Consider the following 20486-nt stretch of genomic DNA (forward strand, 5'->3'; position numbering starts at 1 on the left):
CTTTGAACTTACAACTACACGGCATCAATGTCAATTTCGCCAGTTTCATCTCCCCTCCCACCTCATCTCAGATCCTACCTGTCAACTCGGCACTGTCTACTTAAGCTGTTCGACCTGTCCATCTTCCTTCCCACCTATCTGCTCCAACTTATCACCACACTCCCCATCTTCATCTACCCATCACCTTCCACACTACCTGCCCCCCAGCCTCAATTTTCCCTCAATCCCCTTGCCTCCCTCTTCCAATATTCCTCAGCCTCCTCCCATCCCCCCCAGCCAATATTCCAGATGAATGGTTTATGCCCAAAAATGTTGATTCTCCTGCTCCTCAGATGCTGCCTGAACTGCTGTACTGTTCCAGCACCACACTTTTTGACTCTGATCTCCAGCATCTTAAATCTTCATTTTCTCCTGATTATTCCAATAGTGAGTGAATTACTTGTTTTTAAAAAAAAGTGGAAAATCAATTAGAAGTTCCTGTGCCAGGTTTGATTATCTGCAATAGCGAATGTGAATACAGATCTGAAAGTTTGCTTAAATACTGAGTCATGGCAAAGTCGCCCAATTGCAATTCGCAAGCTTGACCAATCTACTCACTCAGATACAACCAAAAGTAGTTTTGTTACAGTTTACTTTCAAGAGTATTACAGATAGATTGTGTAACTGAAAGAGGCCATTTGCTGCTGTTTAATTTACTAAGTGATGGTAAAAAGAGATATAAAGCAAGCTCCAACTCATCTTCCAAGCATGCCTCTGAAATTACGAACAGTCTTGGCAGCTATACAGTAATTCATGTTTTAGGCTGTCTGTTAAAACATGTCAAAATGCAAAGGCATCATACAAGTTGTGCCATTAGATTTTTCTACCACCAGAGATAAGGATATGCAGTACATCAAAATGTGGCATTGAATTCCTAATAGAATAAGTTTCAGATACATCCATGCAAGTTGTTATAAGGTGGTGCGATGCAGAGTTAGCAGACACTACATCAATTATATAAATAATCATAGTACACAAATCAATTCTTTAGTTTTCCTAATAAATTCCTGTTAAGACTTGGAACCCAAGATAACTGCTCACTGACAAATGTCACGATTGCTGGAATTTTATTGCTCTCAGCTTACCCAGGTGTTCTGACGAGTCGTCATCAGACTCCATTGTTTTCTCCCAACAGATGCTGCCAAACCTGCTGGGTTTCTCCACAATTTCTGTTTTTGTCACCCAAATATTGATGATTGTACCTTTGCAGTTTAGTGACTACAGTAATGAAAGTATTGTAGCAACAGAAAGTGTAGCAACAGAAAGTGTAGCGCTACCAATGTTAGTAGATATGTAACAGGAAAAAAAATTGTACCTTTCATACCTTCAAGACACCTAAAAGGTGCTGTAGCCAATGAACCAATATGGAGCCTAATAATTATTTTCCTGCAGTCAAATACACCCAGCCATCATATGCCACAACATCACTTGACAAATTAAAATTCTGCTAATGAGCACCTAATCTACTTGAATAAAAATGTTGTTGAGGGAGGAATGTAGAACTTCCAAGGTCTTCAAAATAGTGTCACAGAATTTCAAGTCACCTTGAACAGGTAGATTGGGGTCAGTTCAATACTTCATCCAAAATACTGCAACACCAAAAATCCAGCACTCTCTCAGTACAGTGTTTGAATTACGTAACATTTGAACACATTACCACAAGAGAGCGAGAGGACTACCACTAAACCAAATTCAAATCAGCATTACATAAGCCTTCAGGTCATTTATTTATTATGATGAAGCACAAGAATACTCTTTGCACACTGCAATCTCATTTACAGCTGGATTAGGTTTTGACTTAGCAAACGATGGATCATGTGAACTTTTTGTTTTATTATTGAGTGCTCCAAATGCCTTCAGTGCTATGTAAAACTGATTCTGTTCTAATGAAATTTTTGTGCTTTTTCCTGTGTTTTGAATATTATTACAATGTATGGAAAATATTTCTCAACTGACTGTCAGGGCTTTCAGAGTGTACAGAGAATTCTGTCCAGATACCTCTGCTCATTATGCAGTTTACTAATAACCTGAAAGTATGGAAGCAGGTTTTCTGTGGTCCAACAATACACTTTCAAACAACTTATAAATATTTTCTTCTCCCTATATCATTTCTACTATCGGTTGATGTGGATAATCTGAAAAAGGCCCATTGCTTGTGCAGGTTTAGCTTACTGCGCTATTGGTGACACCATAAAAGATGACAGCTTTTTCTGTCCAGAAACTAACAAAGCTTTTGAAGGAGTTGATTCAGTTAAGCAGAGATGCCTATGTGTGACAAAGCTGCTCCTTTAACAAGGTGATGCTGTCCTTTTTTTAAAATGAGAGAGGTGGGTAAATAACAGACTCCAAAACACCTGGGGGTTGACGGGTTTTAGGACCAATTTGTAGTTAGCAGATACTGCATCAGGCAGAAGGCTTTCAAGTTTTACAAAAGAACACATGTACAATGAAAAGGGAGTGGCCAGTTCTTCCAGCTCGGTTTTTCTCTGGCTTGGTTTGTTTGGTTTTTAAAGTTGTGTGAGAAAAGATGCTGGACCCAAAGAAGCAGGTTGAGGCTAGCACTCTCTGACTTCTCTCCCGTAAGAACCTGTGTTTGATTTTACCTTTGGTGCCATGGGGTGTTTATGGGGATTGTTGAAAGTATTTGGAACAGCATCATTAAGTTGGATAGGGAAAAAAATACTCCCTATTCTGTTCTCTTTTGTTTGTGTTTCATGCAGTAATCTTGAAAATAGTTTTAAACAAAACAGAATTTAAGTGGTTTGACCAGCTGATTCTCTCGCGGAATATTCACTTTACACCTACTTAAAGGCAACTAGCGAAGTTGAGCCTGGACTACCTTCTTGAAAGGATTGGAGTCTAGCTTGGTCCATAACAGATTGGAACAAATCCCACAAAGACACCCATAGTTCCAAATTGGGATTAGAGTTGTTGGACTCAAAGGCAGTGAGTGGTAGGGGTTAGTGTCTTTTGTTCTTTTAGGTGTTGAATTCGGTTGGTTTAAACAGTGCTCGGGATAGCAGTGGCGCTTTCAGTCACGAAGGGTTTGCTGGGGGTTTTACAAAGGGTGATTAAGGCCAAGCTGCTGGAATTAACAGACAAGCTGGAGCTGCTTCCTTCTGTGAGGAAAGGAGAGATAATTACAATAATAGCTTAGCATTTAAGTTTGCTGGAAACACCATCAGAATCTTTGAGATGGCTAAAATTCAATTGAAAATGAAGAGCTTGAGTTAGAGGCAAAAGACAAGGAATTACAAATAAAAGCAGAGGAAAGAGGAAAAGAGGAAAAGAGGGGGTGGCGAGCAAGGAGGGGAAGAACGAGGAGGGGATGAGGTGCGCAGTTTGGACTTCAAAGGCCAGGTGAGAAACAATTTTAATATTTTCAAGCATTGCCTAAATTTGATGAGGAGGACATGGAAGCCTTTTTCATCTCATCTGGAAAAGTGGCTAAACAAATGCAGTGGCCAGTGACCATGTGGGTTTTATTGTTGCAAACAAAACTTGTAGGTAGAGCTAGTCAGGTATTTGCATTACTACCGGAGGTGGTATCTTGAGTGTACGAGGTGAAGAAAGCCATCTTAAATGCAAATAAGTTTGGCCAGAAGCCTACAGACAATATTTCAGGTATCTAAGGAGGGACCCTTGTCAAACATACATTGAGTTTGAAAGGATCAAAGTAATTTTGATAGGCAGATAAGGGCATTAAAATTGGAGCAAACCTACGACGCTCTTAGAGAGACCATTATTTTAGAAGAGTTCAAAAATTCACTTCCTGAAGTAGTGAGAACTCATGTGGAAGAGCAGAGAGTTAAACAGCAAGATTAGCAGCAGAAATAGCTGATGATTATGTGTTGATCCATAAAGAAAAGTTTGGCTTCCAGAATCAATTTCAATCTGAGGGGGATAGAAATTAGGGAAAAGAGAAAGCCTCACATGAAAAGGGAAAGGCAGATCTCAGTGAAGATAAAGATAACTTACCTCAGGGTAAAAAGGAAACGGTTGAAGGGGACAGAAAAGTTAAAAAGTTCCAGTGTTTTCACTGCAATAAAGTAGGCCCCATGAAATCAACCACAACGTTGGTGGGTTAGGAAAGCACTGGGAAGTCAGATGTAGGAAAACAGGATAAGCCAGTGAATTTTGTTGGAGTTGGAACAGAAAGCACAGTGGAGGCTAGAAAGCTACACCAGAATGTACAAGCTGGTCAGAGATTGGTTAAGGAGGAAATGCCAGATCTTCTTAAACCATATACCTGCAAAGGTAAAGTTTATTCGCACAGACCAGGAGCAGCAGGTAAAGATGTTACAATATTAAGAGACACAGGATTTTCTCAATCCTGAAAGATGAGGAGATGCGTACTTCTGAAAGACTACTGCCAGTAAGAATACTACTAACAGGAATTCACGCTGAGACAAGAAACACTCAATTATATAAAGTGAGGTTAGAGAGTCCACTGAAGAGTGGAGAATTCATGGCAAGAGTGTTGGACAAACTCTCAGCTCCAGGAATACACTTTATCCTTGCTAATAATATAGTTGATTTACTGGTAGGAGTACTGCCTACTGTGGTTGACAACTGAACTATTGCAGGACACATATTCTGAGATTTTTCCTGACTGTGTGGTAACGAAGTCACAAAGTCATGAGTTGACTCAAGAGAGATCAAAGAGTACAGATAAGTTGTTGAAGTGGAATTAGCAGAGACGTGTTTGATCAGATGGTTGAGACAAGCCAGGAGCAAATAGATGACAATGCAGACATCTTTAGCTCAGATAAATTAACTGAGTTACAGCAAAAAGATGAAAACTTAAATTGTATCAAAAAACAAACAAACAATCTGAATGTATCAAGTGTCATAATCTTAAAAATGAAGTCTTAATGAGAGAATGGAGACCATCACAGATTCAGGCAGATGAGAAATGGGCAGAGGTTCATCAAATCATATTGCTAGTGGGTTATACAAAAGGAGGTGTTGCGTATGGTCACAAATTACCTCTGGGGGCCATTTAGGAGGGAGAAAAACTCAAGCTAAGTACAAAAACATTTTTACTGGCCTGGACTGCACAAGGACGTAGTTGAATTTTGCCAGACATGTTGTATGTCATGTAACTGGAAAACCACAGGCAGTAATAAAACCCACACCTTTAATATCTATTCCTGCATTTGAGAAACCTTTTTTAAAAAAGAGTCTTAATTGATTGCTATCTCAAACAAAAAGTGGTAATCAGGTGTTTGTTAACAATTGCAGATGTGTTGACTGGATCTCCAGAGGTTGTTCAATTACGCAATATCACAGCTAAAAGGATTGTAGCAAAATTACATGAATTCTGCCACTAGGTATGAACTTCCCACAGAGATTCAATTAAATCAAAGGCCAAACTTCACATCAAAATTATTCAAGGAAGTTATATCATCTTAGGATGAAAATAATTCAAATCTGTTGTGTACCATCCAGAATCACAGGTAGCGCAAGAAAGGTGGCATCAGACATTAAAAACCACGTTGAGGGCTTATAGTCAAGACTATCCACATGATATGGAAATTGTTCTAAGTATTTGGAACAGCATTAAGTTGGGATAGTCTGTTGGGTTTTCAGATAGGATCAATTATTCAGTGTTCTGTTCTCTTTTGTTTGTGTTTCATTCAGTGATCTTGTAAACAAATTGTTTTGTTTAAAACCACGTGGTTTGACCAGCTGATTTTCTCCTGGAATATCCACTTTACACCTGCTTAAAACCACTAGCGAAGTTAGAGTCTGGGCTACCTTTTCTAAATGGTTTGAGGGGGTCTGGCCTAGTCCATAACAGATGGCAAGGCTAAAGAAAGGGTGTCAGATTGGAGGAAACAGACCAATCTTTCTTCCTAAAATAAGAATGTACAATTCATTAAACTTAGATTGGAACAAGTGATCTAGCCTGACGCTTTTACAACTTGAGACAGTTTTTCATTATGAGCTAGAAGGTAGTGGGTGAAGCATCCCATTCTCATCAACTAAATGCATGAGGCTTTAACACTACTTAGTTAAGTGCTCTTCTGCAAGAGATTCTAATAGTTGTGGCAGCAAAAAAAACAAGCAATCTGGCAGTAATCCATGATATTTTGAGAATTGTCACGTGCACAGCTATATGCTAACATTTGCCATTTCTGAAGATAAACAGAGATAAAAGAAAGGGAGTCTTAAGCAATACGATCTGACATTAGAACGCCTCAAAGTACTCAAACATCCAAGGATCTGTGTTGAAGTGCAGTCATGATTGCAAATATAGGACACAAGACAGCAGCGTTGTCACACAACAGCAATAAGGCACATATACACAGATAATACATTTTATGGTGTTGATTTAAATAATTTACTTTCACCAGAACATACAGACACACAGTCATAGAGATGTACACCCTGGAAAGAGACCCTTCAGTCCAACCTGTCCATGTCAACCAGATATTCCAATCCAATCTAGTCCCACCAGCCAGCACCTGCCCAATATCCCTCTAAACCCTTCCTATTCATATACCCATCCAAATGCCTCTTAAATGTTGCAATCGTACTAGCCTGCACCACTTCCTCTGGCAGCTCATTCCATACACGTTCCACCCCCTGTATGAAAAAGTTGTCCTGTAGGTCTCTTTTCTATCTTTCCACTCTCACCCTAAATCTATGCCCTCTAGTACATTTTGGAAGACAATATTCTAAATCACTTCCAATGCTGAATTCCTTACCTAGCTCCTAATTAATTCAATGCTTATCACAGAAACTGTCAAACCTATAAATATTTCCAATATTTTGATTTCATCCATAGTTTAAAACCTTGCCCATATGTCAATCAATTGAACCTCAAACTGAAAATTTCCAAACGTTTCACTGTGTTCAGATCTTGCTAACTTTCTTTCCTTCCTCTAACGTCTATGGTTTTAGTAAATTTTAAAATCTCAAATATTTCAAATTCTGCAGCAAGATTGAGAGCTTTCTTAAAAGCTAATGCATTCAATTGACAAAGTGACAAAAGGGTTTTACAAAGATAGAATTATTGAAGAATTTTCCTTATAGCTAGTACTATTTCCAGTTAACTTAAAATTTTACATTAAAAAACTTACAACTGAAAATATGTACAGAATCTGTAGTGGGATCCCAAAATAAAAGCATGCTGTCGCCCCAAAACTGAGAGATTTGCAGCACATACAAACCTAGATAACAGACAAGTATTTTACAACATTTTGGCAACCTAATAGGTCAAGAGAAGTGGACAGGTTATCAGTTGACAAGTACAGCCCAATCCCATGCTTTTGGAAGGTTTTATCATGGGACAAACTATAATAGTTCAAGAATGCAATTCACCATCTTAACAAGTACGAATAAGTAATAAACATTAGCTAACAAATGACTCTTCTGCTCCTCGTATGCTCCTTGACCAGCTGCGCTTTTCCAGCACCACACACTTCGACTCTGATCAGCAGTTCTCACTTTCTCCTAACAATTTATGGGACATTCATGAAGTTGTCGGAATGCACTGTCCCTTCCCTGATGGTCTCCCATTTGTGTTCCCGGTGGCACATCTCAGTCAACACATTGCATGTTTTTGCATGCACCCAGGGATGCACTCAACATTTCAAGTGGGCAAATTATTCAGCTATCATTCCAAAGTATTTATTAGACATCTTCACTTAGCAAGTTACTTTACTGGTTTCCTTTCCTCTTGCACATGTTTGTCACCATTAAACAGGTCCATGCTTTCTACTGTCGGTAAAGGGTATTTGCGAATGAAATGCACAGTTTGGAAAAGACAGCTCAATGTGAATTTAATTTGGGTTTTTATGCAAGAGGTCTATTGAATTGCGTCGAGTTTCGCACTTTCCCTCTTGCAGTCCTTAGTTTCACCGTGTTTATTCAGTAAATGTGTAACTGATGATGCTTCATTGGATGAGGTTTCAATGAAATTAAAATGGAAAATATAAATGCCTTCATTTTATTGAATAGTTGGTTTCTATTTCTTTTGCTATTGTACGTCTGTTTTGGTATACATTCTACTACAATTTTGGAATACAGGTATTGCATGCAATTCTGGTCTCCTTCCTATCAGAAGGATGTCGTGAAGCTTGAAAGGTTTCAGAAAAGACAGAGGCTAGATAGGGTGAGGTTGTTTCCCTGGAGCATTGGAGGCTGCGGGGTGGCCTTATAGGAGGTTTATAAAATAGTTGAGGGGCAAAGTATTTTCCCTGGGGTGGGCATAGGTTTAGGGTGAGGGGGAAGAGATATAAAAGGGGCCTAAGGGACAAATGTTTTACACAGAGGATGGTGCCAATGGAATGAGCTGCCAGAGGAAATGGTGGAGGCTGGTACAAGTACAGCATTTAAAAGGAACCTGGATGGGGACATGAACAGTAAGAGTTTAGAGTGATATGGGCTAAGTGCTGGTAAATGGGACTAGATTAGGTTAGGCAGGGATGAGTTGGACGGAAGGGTCTGTTTCCATGCTGTACATCTCTATGACTGAGTGATATCCCAATTTATGTATGATTCAAAGCGAAAATAAAATGTGCTATCAATTGAAATGTGGAGTCTAATCCCACGCCTTTGGAAGATTTTACCATGGAACAAATGTAGAAATTCAAGAATACAGAATGTGGTAAAGGCAGCTTGACAAGGATGGAATCTTGTGTGACACCTGAGGTATGATGCACCATGAGGTGATGGCCCAGCCAAGCTAACAGACCTAAAACATGAATAATTCCTCTTCACAGATGCTGCCTAATCTGCAAAGTATTTCTAGTATTTTCAGTTTTCAGGAAAACATTGGAAAACCAGTGGGCGATGACTGTCAAATATGCAAGGAGATCAAGAAGGATAAGAAAGGAGGACAGTGTACCTGTCACATTCAAGGTATTGTTTAATGCTCAAGGTTGTTTGAACTTTCCCCTCTGGTATAGAATTCAAAGGTTAAAACTAAGACATTCTCAAATACTTTTAACAACTGTATACACAAAGATTTCAGTTGCACGGCAGAGAGGATAATATTGTCAAGCCTTCCTTGAAACCTATTGCCATACACATCGACCACATCCTGAACAAATGTGAACCTTCTTTACAGTTATTTGCATGTGATGGGTTTGCAAAGCTTCACCATATAAGGAGAAACAGAACCGCCTGTCTGAGTCATCAGCCTGCTCATATAACTACCCGAAATTCAATGACCTGCAGCAACTATTTGATGTTAAAAGCCAGCTTGTCAGAAGCTGTTGTACTTCGTGCATTGCAGAAAGATACTCCCAGATTTTTAAGTATGATCAAATTCTGCATGCTTAGTAATCAACTATCACATCTTTGCAAGAACACTTCCCCCAAAATAAGGTAAGACACATCTTTTGGAGGTTCTGCACGAAACCTAAATAAAAGCATAATCCTATAATTTCTGTTTCTGTCATTGCTTTAAACCAGTGTCCTCTTTCATTCACTTTTGCTCTTCACCTCTTATCTATATTACCAATTTTCAGTTCTCCCTTCCTGAAGGTATTACACATGCCACAAGTCAATAACAATTATTTTAACATTGATGAAAACATTTGTGTTAATAAAACTAACAAGGCTACTGAATAAAATAATTGAGTAAAAGATCACTTGAAGCAACACCAAGGTGAATATCTGTCTCCATTCTGGATGGGAAAAGAGGCGAATAAATCACTTTCTAGTAGCTCAGATACACCCTTGTACTCCCTGGGGGAGCAAGAATAAATATAGGTCACACTACTTCAAACAGATTCTCTCTTCATACTTCTTTCCCCATTACTTATTAACCAAACATTATGCTACTATGATAAAAACAAAATACTGTGGATGCTGTAAATCTGAACTTTTCAGTTCTGAAGTCAGACTCTACACGTTAACAATGCTTCTCTCTCTACAGATCTGCCAGACCTTCTGAGTAGAGTAGTATCATTAAAAAAAGAAAAAAGATAATCAGTTCACTGCATCAGTAACACAAATAATACAGTCCTAAATAACTGCCTCTTGCACAGTCACGTTTCTTTAAATCATTCACAGGACATGGACATCACTTGTTAGGCCAACATTTATCGCTCATCCCTAACTGTTCAAGAAGATGGCAAACTACTTGAACTACTTCAAGTTTATGGTGAAGATGCTCCCACAGTGCAGGGAGATAGGAGAGTATTAGATTTTTGATGCACTCTGGTAGGACATACTTGGTGAGATGCTTGGATGTTGTGGGGTCCTTACGTGCCTACTATCCCTGTCCATCTAGACAGAAGTAGTTTTGACTTTGAAAGATGCTATTATTGAAGTCTTTCTTAGTTTGTGTAGTGCATTCATTTTGCTGATGGCATACACTACCATCTGCACAATGTGGCTACAGAGGGGTAGATTAACGGGACTGCAGTGACCAGTATACACTTGGAGCAATTGTTAACCAAGTTATATCCATTGTAGAGAAGCTAGGTGAGGGAGCTAAGTAGGTGGCAGTCCAGAGCTTCCTTATTCATACTTGATGGGGCAATAACAGCCAAAACAACTTTATTCTTTCTTTCTGTGCACAACAAATTCTGGAGTTTTCCACTTTTTTGGACAGCTTTCGTAGTGTAGCTTGTACCAGAGATGGAGTTAGTTTTGGAGGACGCCATCAGCATCACAGCTAGAAATTTGTCAGATCCATGGCCGATACAATGCCCAGTGCATCCAGTAGTTCAAGTGTCTCACAGAATATCTAAAATTAGTTGAAAACAGTTACCGAAGATTGTGGAGGACCAAGAGGAGACAGAGATAGATAACCCACTCGTCTCATTTAGCATAAAGGATTTGTTCAACACGATGAATAAATCTAGCGTGAAGATGGGACTTGGTATCCACAAGGACTATGTAACGGTCACTTCAACAGATGTTTTAACAGGAAGATGCATTTACATGAAGAATGTTAAAAGGTTCTCCATTAACGGAAGGGTTTGGATGTTACAACAACTATTCAAAATTGCACAATTCTGCACTGAAATAAAGCACAAAAAAAATTAAAATATACAAAAGCATCCGAGTTAACAAATGCTATGCAATCGAAAGTCCATTTACACATCTGCAAATTGAATTCTATTACCAAGAAAAGATGATAATTAAATGTTGGAGATTGGAAAGGGAGGCAAAGACATGTTTTGAAAGTTACACTTGAAAGTAAAATGTAAATCCAAAACTTTGTTAGACTATTCCAAATGAACATCGATTCGATCACTCCTAGACATTGACAGCATAAGCATGTAAGTTCTAACTACCACAAACAGATTTCACATTTGAATGCCTGCCATTCCTTCTAATTATCCATTATGTTGATTACAGAGCAACCCAAAGCAAAAGAAACACTACCACACCCAATAAAAATCTGAACAAAGGATGAGATCAGTCTAACTATGGTCCGTGTTCTAAGTTAATATTGTGTGCAAAATTAAAGATCCTGCAGACACTAGAAATCTCTAACATACTATACCAAAGACACAGATCAGGTGCTGTTAAGAAAGCCATTTAGGTTTCACATACAAAAACAGTTCACAGTTGAAGTTTCAACTTGTCTGTTGACTCCATAAATACTGCTCAAGTTGATGGTGACTTCCATCAATTACGTTTTAATATATTTTCCATTTCTTCAATTCCTACTCAATTTAGGTTTAGTCAGTGTTCTATGAAGAACAGTGAAGTACAAGAATAAATTGAACATAGAACCTCACAGAATAAGCAGTCATTATGCAATAAAGAGCTTAAAATGGTGCAAGCATCAAAGTTGCTTTTTTAAAAAAAAAGGAAAGACTACAGACAGAAACAGATAGCTACTTTACTCAGGGTTATCTGCACATTCTCCTGCTTAAAAAGGAGACTACCCTAGTTCCCACAGCCACCTCATTCATTTGTAGTTGTAATAATATCCGAAAAGCAGAAAGTTAGCTAGTGGCTCATTCCAGATCACACTTTGGCAAATCCTCTAGAAATATGCATGCATGGACATTGGTGGACATCAAGATAGGGTAATCATTCAAGATTACTTAAGACAATTGCTTATTTTGAACAGCTTATAGACAGTCATACAGATGTACAGCATGGAAACAGACCCTTCGATCCAACTTATCCATGCCAACCAGATATCCCAACCCAATCTAGTCCCACCTTCCAGCACCTGGCCCATATCCCTCCAAACCCTTCCTATTCATATAGGCATCCAAATGCCTCTTAAATGTTGCAATTGTACCAGCCTCCACCACATTCTCTGGCAGCTCATTCCATACACGTACCACCCTCTGCATGAAAATGTTGCCCCTGAGGCTCTCACCCTGAACTTATGCCCTCTAGCTCTGGACTCCCCCCACCCTAGGGAAGAGACTTTGTCTATTTACCCTATCCATGATTTTATAAACCTCACTAAAGGTCATCCCTCAGCTTCTGACGTGCCAGGGAAAACAGCCCCAGCCTATTCAACCTCACCCCATAGCTCAAATCCTCCAACCCTGGCAACATCCTTGTAAATCTTTTATGAACCCTTTCAAGTTTCACAACATCTTTCCATAGGAAGGACACCAGTATTGCACACAATATTGCAAAAGTGGCCTAATCAATGTCCTGTACAGCTGCAACATGACCTCCCAACTCCTGTACTCAGTACTCGGACCAATAAAGGAAAGCATACCAAACATCAACTTCACTATCCTATCTACCTGCGAGTCCGCTTCCAAGGAGCTATGAACCTGCATCCAAGGGCTCTTTGTTCAGCAACATTCTGTCGGACCTTACAATCAAGTACACAAGTCCTTGTATATTTGCTTTCCCAAAATGCAACACCTCACATTTATCTGAATTAAACTCCATCTGCCACTTCTTAGCCCATTGGCCCATCTGATCAAGATCCCATTGTAATCGGAGGTAACCCTCTTCGCTGTCCACTACACCTCCAATTTTGGTGTCATCTGCAAACTTACTAACTGTACCTCTTATGCTCGCATCCAAATCATTTATGTAAGTGACAAAAAGTAGTGGACCCAGCACCAATCCTTGTGGCACTCTGCTGGTCACAGGCCTCCAGTCTGAAAAACAACCTTTCATCACCACCCTCTTGGTTGATGCCTACATATAAATTCACAAAAAAACTGAAAATTATTAGGTGACTTGGTTTCCTGGAACTTTATACTAGCAAGGATTCTTGCAGTTTTGAAAGCAAAAATTTCACCTGAAAACACTAAACAACCAGTAACATTAAATTAGCACAGAAATTAATGTGTTATAAATAGTCAACACTAAGTCTCACAAAATAAAATTATGGATATAATCATAGCAGTAATAGGTAGATAACATACTTTAAGACAAAATCCTCACCTTGTAACATGCTCCTATATGCAGTGTCTGCAATGGCATAGATGTGAGGTGGTAATTCATGCCGTTTCTTTCCCTTGTACATCTCAACAATTTCCTCCGTGTAGATAGGCAGATTCTTGTATGGATTGATCACCACACAGAAAAGACCTGAGTATGTCTTTAAAAAAAAAGATTAAGTTAAACACATTTTACTATTATATCAGTAATAATTCAGACTAATTATTTCTCAAATTTTAAATAGGCTGTTTAATGTCAAATCAATGTCTCTTCTATTAACTCTAGGTTTTCCAAAAAGGATCTGAACCATAAATTCCTAGATTCAAGCTCCTGTCTGCGTTCAGTTAAATAATTTCACTTTTGGTGGTCATGATAAGTACAAATGGTTTCAACAAACCTGGCTTAGTTAGGCAGTAAAAGTATAATCTGCGATGGATTCTATTCATCATTACTATGTAACAACCACTTGTAGAAGTGCACATTGGCAAATGCCGCGCAAAGACAAGGCTGGACTCAATTGCAACAACCACTGCAATTAACTAGCACACCAAACTTCATCACTGATGCTGATAAATTGACAATTTCTTAAGTAAGGCATTGGAGAAGAATTGATTCCAACTAGCATAATAGCAAATGTTTTAGTGCCTTCAGGGCCAGAAGGAAGAAAACTAGCTATTAAAAACAAAATCCAAATTCAAATTGTGCATTTTTAAGTCGTCGAATACATTAATAATTCCACATATAAATGTTTTAAGAACAATTCCATAACTCTAAATAAAAAAAAGGTTAGATTTCACATTAGTAGGAATTCTAAATCCAAATGGTCTCCAGTCAGCCACGGAATTGTAATTGACCACTACTTCCTCCAATTTGGTCTGTTTACAAGATCAAGGGGACTGGGTTTAAGTCAGAGTTGTGTAACATCACATCTGAACAGGTTAATTAAATATCTAAAGAGCCCCGCAGGTAAGGCATATGGAGAGAGAATTGGAATCTTTTAAAAACATCTAAAATAATAATTATTTCTCTCTCTACAGATGTGGCCCAACCCTAGTATTTCCAGCAGCTGCAATATTTTGATTCTGAACTTTATCTTACAAACCTGGGAACTGACTTAATTCTCAAATGTTGCAAGAGAAACACGGCTGTTGTGTACCAACATTTACCACTAGGAAACTGCAGTATAAATCTGACAACACAAAGTACTTCAGAACAGCCTTCGTTCATGAAAGGGACTGCACAGATCAAAGTTTGTTCCTTTCAAACAAAAAGAAATCAGTGTATACCTTCAACCAGCTCACAGATCTCTATAAATCACTATCCAGGTTATTTTACTGTGTTATATTGTCAAGACATAACTCATACTTAAATGCTTGCAGAATTGTGGTAAGCAATTGGTGTTCTTGTGTAATAGCACTATACTGCAAACATCAGGTTGTTCTTGCTGCCCAAAATGAATATAGAACTGGCTCAAAAGGTAGAAGACAGAGGGTGATGGTGGAGGGTGGTTCAGACTGGAGGCCTGTGACCAGTGGAGTGCCACAAGGGTCAGTGCTGGGCCCTCTACATTTTGTCATTTACATAAATGATTTGGTTGCGAGCAGAAGAGGTACAGTTATTAAGTTTGCAGATGACACCAAAATTGGAGGTTTAGTGGACAGCGAAGAGGGTTGCCTCAGATTACAACAGGATCTGGACCAGATGGGCCAATGGGCTGAGAAGTGGCAGATGGAGTTTAATTCGGATAAATGAGAGGTGCTGCATTTGGGGAAAGCAAATCTTAGCAGGACTTATACACTTAATGGTAAGGTCCTAGGGAGTGTTGCTGAACAAAGAGACCTTGGAGTGCAGGTTCATAGCTCCTTGAAAGTGGAGTCGTCGCAGGTAGCTAGGATAGTGAAGGCGGCGTTTGGTATGCTTTCCTTTATTGGTCAGAGTATTGAGTACAGGGGTTGGGAGATCATGTTGCGGCTGTACAGGACATTGGTTAGGCCACTTTTGCAATATTGTGTGCAATTCTGGTCTCCTTCCTATTGGAAAGATGTTGTGAAACTTGAAAGGGTTCAGAAAAGATTTACAAGGATGTTGCCAGGGTTGGAGGATCTGAGCTACAGGGAGAGGCTGAACAGGCTGGGGCTGTTTTCCCTGGAGCGTCGGAGGCCGAGGGGTGACCTTATAGAGGTTACAAAATTGAGGGGCACGGATAGAATAAATAGGCAAAGTCTTTTCCCTGGGGTCGGGGAGTCCAGAACTAGAGGGCATAGGTTTAGGGCGAGAGGGGAAAGATATAAAAGAGACCTAAGGGACAACTTTTTCATGCAGAGGGTGGTACGTGTATGGAATGAGCTGCCAGAGAATGTGGTGGAGGCTGGTACAATTGCAACATTTAAGAGGCATTTGGATGCGTATATGAATAGGAAGGGTTTGGAGGGATATGGGCCAGGTGCTGGCAGGTGGGACTGGTTGGCATGGACGGGTTGGACCGAAGGGTCTGTTTCCACGCTGTACATCTCTATGACTCTAAGTTTGATTTCAAAACAAAATTAGCCAAATGCCCAAACCAAATGCTTTCAGTAAGGCCAATTACATTGCAATATATTCTGATAAAATTAAGCTCACCAAAAGGTTAGCTGTTTTTTTTTAAAAAACATTCATTTTTGCTAATTGGTGCCTGTGGGTGTAATGTTAAAAGATTTAATTGTACTCTCTCTGGACATTAATGCAATGTTTAAGAGTTAAACTGCACTATCTTTGGGTAGGGATGACTGTCATGAAAGAATGTGGATGACTATCATTTAGACACGACTCCCCTGCTATTGTCATGTTCAACTATCAATTTAATCTCTTCCATTCAGAAATACTTTCTGGCCAAAGGTATGTCGCACCTGTATGATCTTGGAATCTGAGTCAGGAAATAGTCCGCATAATGGGTCCCCAGGATTAAGACATTAGCATTTGCAGCATGATCTCAGAGGATGATCTCATCCTGCCATTGTACCTGCGGTAAAATATGACAAACTGACGGGGGGGTCTTGAGTGGCATGTGACTGTAGGGAGTGGCCAGAGCATCAGTCAACATTGCAACTGACTTGTATAAAAGTTAAAAATCACAACAGGTTTAAGTGGAAGCACAACAGCTTTCGGAGCGTTGCTCCTTCATCAGTTGGTAGTGATCACTACCACCTGATGAAGGAGCGACGCTCCGAAAGCTAGCGTGCTTCCAATTAAACTTGTTGGACTATAACCTGGTGTTGTGTGATTTTTAAACTTTGTACACCCCAATCCAACACCAGCATCTCCAAATCATGACTTGTATAAAGGTAGTGTGCTTTCTTTGTTCAGTGCCTCACTTTGGCCTGACGTTGCATGCCTGTGAAGAGGGTCTAAGGGGATCACCTGGTTTGTACAAGCTTTAATAATGTTTAACTGTTTGCAGACGTTGGTATATTGCAATTGCATCAAGTGTGTAAGAACCTCGGGAAAAGAACTAAACATGGGGACAGAATTGGAAATGGCTGTGATCAGCATATCTATTCAATACCCACTTTTATTTTAAGATTCCTACATTTTAAAAAACTAATTCAAAAGGAGATGCTAGAGATTACCCAGTATCTAAGAAACCGTAAACCAAAAATATGCTTGAAAGCATGTTTATCCCCTTAAGCCATTGAAGGAGATAAGAAAGTTTTATCAGGTGCTAAAATTAAAATGTTGAAATTTACAAGCCACCTATAGCTTGTATAGCAGTTCAGCCAAAAGTTGATGGAAACCATGCAGAAGATTAAAATTGCTTGGATCACCATGATTTAGTTGATAAACAACTAGAAATGTGTCAGGTTCTAAATAAGGCAAATATTATCATCTGTACCCTTTAGTCAAAAAAAGGCAACATTTCCTTCCCCTCATCAGGATCCAATGACCAGTGGTGGAAAGCTTACAAGTGAAAGCAGAGTCTGCCTCTGAATGAGGTGGTTCAAATCTCTCCTGCCCCAGATGGTGTAATAACATACTTGAACAGATTGATTATATACCATCTACAGATGAAAACTGCTATGTGAATGAGGTAGAATTGTGAACATCAGAGGAGAGTGAATAAATGCTGGAAGTGTGACAATACTATGGCATTGAGATGTATTTTGTCCTGGTCTTTCTTAAGAAATGTTGAGATGGGGTGGCAAGCGGTCAGCTCAAAGCGATTAAAGTCAACAGCTTGCAAAACCTTTGATTTTTTTGTTTAAGATGTTGGAACAACATGAACAACCTGAATGGATGGGGTCAAGTGCCGATTGAACCAGAGTTTTGAGTTTTAGCTTTCAGCAGTTGCTGGGTTCTTGAAACTGGATGTGGAAGCTCTTATTCCTCTGTTACAGCTGAAAGCTACTGTTCTCCTCCTGCTGCTGCGAAATTTGCATGAGACACAAATCTATTTTACTGAACTTGCCTTTGCCAAGAGTGTTAATGGGATGTTACTAAACTGGAACAGTTCATTAGTAGTAGTTAATATATTATTTCGTCAAGCATTGATAGACTTAAGCCAATTCTCTCATTTTTATTTTAACCATATAGTGTAAAAATATAGACAAGTGAAGTGTTTTGCTTAAAGTCGAGTAGTTTGACCAAATTGCATCTGGAATGCAACACCTTACACTTTGCTTAAAAGAAGAACAGTTAGGGTCTAGGCCCTCTTAATTTTGAGGGGATTTGGGTCTGGTCCTGAACAGAAGTGTTGACCAGGGACTGACAGGAAGGTGAATCACTGATTGAAATACTTACCTTGAGCATCAGGGCCCTCTGTTTTTGTTTCAGCAGCAGGAAGAGCATGGGCATCAACCAGGGGCTAACGGGAAGTTTTTTTTTTACAGGAGCACAGGAAGAGGCAACACCAAGGACCAGCAGGCTGCCCGGAATATATTTGGGCAGCAGCTGAACCCGAGACACTATACATGTAGTATCTCCCACCTGCTCCGCTAACCAAAAAACGGACTCTGATGCATTGACATGGTAAGGCTTTTCTACTTCTATTTCTTCTGTATCGTGTGATTGGTTAAAAGTTTGCTTTCTCATTTATCTATTAATTGGTTATTTGAATAAGACCATAGCAGAGATGAACTAGAAATTATTTACCTCATTAACTAGCATAAATTAATTAAGTAGAGATGGCTGGGCAGGTGATGTGCTGTAGCTGTATAATGTGGGAGCTGGCTGATCCCATTGTGAACGGCAGTGATCCCATCTGCAGCAAGTGTTGGTTGATGGAAGAACTCCAGCCCAGAGTTGATGATCTGAAATCTGAGCTAACACTGCGGCACATCGGGGGTCGGGTGGGGGGTTGGCGGGGTTGAGAGTTAGCTGGATGATTGTTTCAGGAGGCAGTCACACTTGATAGATTAAGTACTTCAAATTCAGTTAGTGATCAGTTCAACAGGGTGTGATTGCAAGTGAGGCAGGTAGGGGGAATCCTGAGTTCAGGAGTGGTGGAGCCTCAGCTTTTGACCTTATCCAACAGGTATGAGATTCTTGCTCCCTGTGTGGAAGAAGAAAAGGGCTGTGGGGAGGATGAGCCAAATTACCATGACGCAGAAGGACACTCAAGAGAGGGGAGCAAAAGGACAAGTGGTAGTTATAGGGGATTCTATAATTAGGATAGATAATATCCTTTGCAAGCCGGATCAGGAGTCCCACATGGTATGTTGCCTGTCCGGTGCCAGAGTGCAGAACAACTCTAACCGGCTTGAATGTATATCAGAGCAGGAGGGGATGGATCCACTTTGGGACTAACAATATAAGTAAGGCTAGGATGGAGAACCTAGGGATTATCAATGCAAGAGGAACAAAATTAAGGGTCATAATCTCCGGAATACTGCCCAAGCTACATGCAAATTGGCTCAGGGATAAGGAACTTAGGGAAGTAAACACTTGGCTAAAGAAATGGTGTGGGAAAGAGGGGTTCCATTTCATGGCGCATTGGCATCAGTTTGGGAACTAGAGAGATCTGTGCCGATCTGTAACCAGTGTTCTAGCAAAAAGATAAATAGGGCTGTCACCACAACTTGAGTCGGGGGAGGGAAAGGGAAAGCAAAAGCGAAAGCAACAGGAAGATAGTGATAAATAAAAAGGTAAGCAGCAGGTTAGCATGTATGCAGGATGGTTTAAGTTCAAGGCAGATAAAAGAAGCAAAAGGAAGGACAACTCAGGAGATATTAGAGATGTTATGAATCATGACAGTAAGAAAGCTAGCATAAAGGCATTGTACCTGAATGCTCATAGCATTTATATCAAGGTTGATGAGTTAACGGCACAAATCATCGCAAATGAATATGATCTGGTAGCCATTACAGACATGGTTACAGGATGGTCACGACTGGGATTTAAATATCCAGGAGTCCCAAACTATTCGGAAGAACAGACAGGAATGTAAGGGAAGTGGTGTAGCTGATATTCAAGGAAGACATCAGGGTGGTGCTGAGAGATGATATAGGTTCCATGAAGAATGAGGTTAAATCCATTTGGGTGGAAATGAGAAATTCTAAGAGAAAAGTCACTGATAGGTGTAGTCTATAGGCCTGGAAATGTGTTGCTGGAAAAGCGAAGCAGGTCAGGCAGCATCCAGGGAACAGGAGAATCGACGTTTCGGGCATAAGCCCTTCTTCAGGAATGGGAAAAGTTTGTCCAGCAGGCTAAGATAAAAGGTAGGGAGGAGGGACTTGGGAGAGGGGCGTCGGAAATGTGATAGGTGGAAAGAGGTCAAGGTGAGGGTGATAGGTCAGACTGGGGTGGGGGCGGAGAGGTCGGGAAGAAGATCTCAGGTTAGGAAGGCGGTGCTGAATTTTTCCAGCAGGCTAAGATAAAAGTCTATAGGCCACCAAATAATATCACATTGGGACGGACAACAAACACAGAAATAACTAATGCCTGTAAAAACAGTATGACTATTATCATGGGGGATTTTAATTTATATGTAGGTTGGTTGAACCAGTTTGGTCAGGCAAGCCTTGAGGAGGATTTCATCGAGTGCACCCATGACAGTTTTCCTGAACAGTATGTAATGGAAGCAATGAGAGAGCAAGCCATCATTGATCTGGTCCTGTATAATGAGACAGGAATAA

The 20486-nt window shown here is 39.9% G+C and overlaps 1 protein-coding gene across 2 annotated transcripts in view; it reads right to left on the minus strand.

The window, feature by feature from the left end:
• The window catches only part of LOC122542322 (myosin-9-like), a 169611-nt gene that overhangs the window by 119185 nt on the left and 29940 nt on the right, over window positions 1-20486 (minus strand). For both annotated transcript variants that reach the window (XM_043679971.2, XM_043679970.2), the window contains one exon: window positions 13384-13540. In XM_043679971.2, coding sequence (XP_043535906.1) covers window positions 13384-13540 — 157 coding nt within the window. The remainder of the gene's footprint in view (window positions 1-13383; window positions 13541-20486) is intronic.

The sequence above is a fragment of the Chiloscyllium plagiosum genome, unplaced genomic scaffold, assembly GCF_037043375.1.
Source record: "Chiloscyllium plagiosum isolate Xiang-an unplaced genomic scaffold, Cpla_swu_hap1 HiC_scaffold_33, whole genome shotgun sequence".
Classification (NCBI taxonomy): Eukaryota; Metazoa; Chordata; class Chondrichthyes; order Orectolobiformes; family Hemiscylliidae; genus Chiloscyllium; species Chiloscyllium plagiosum.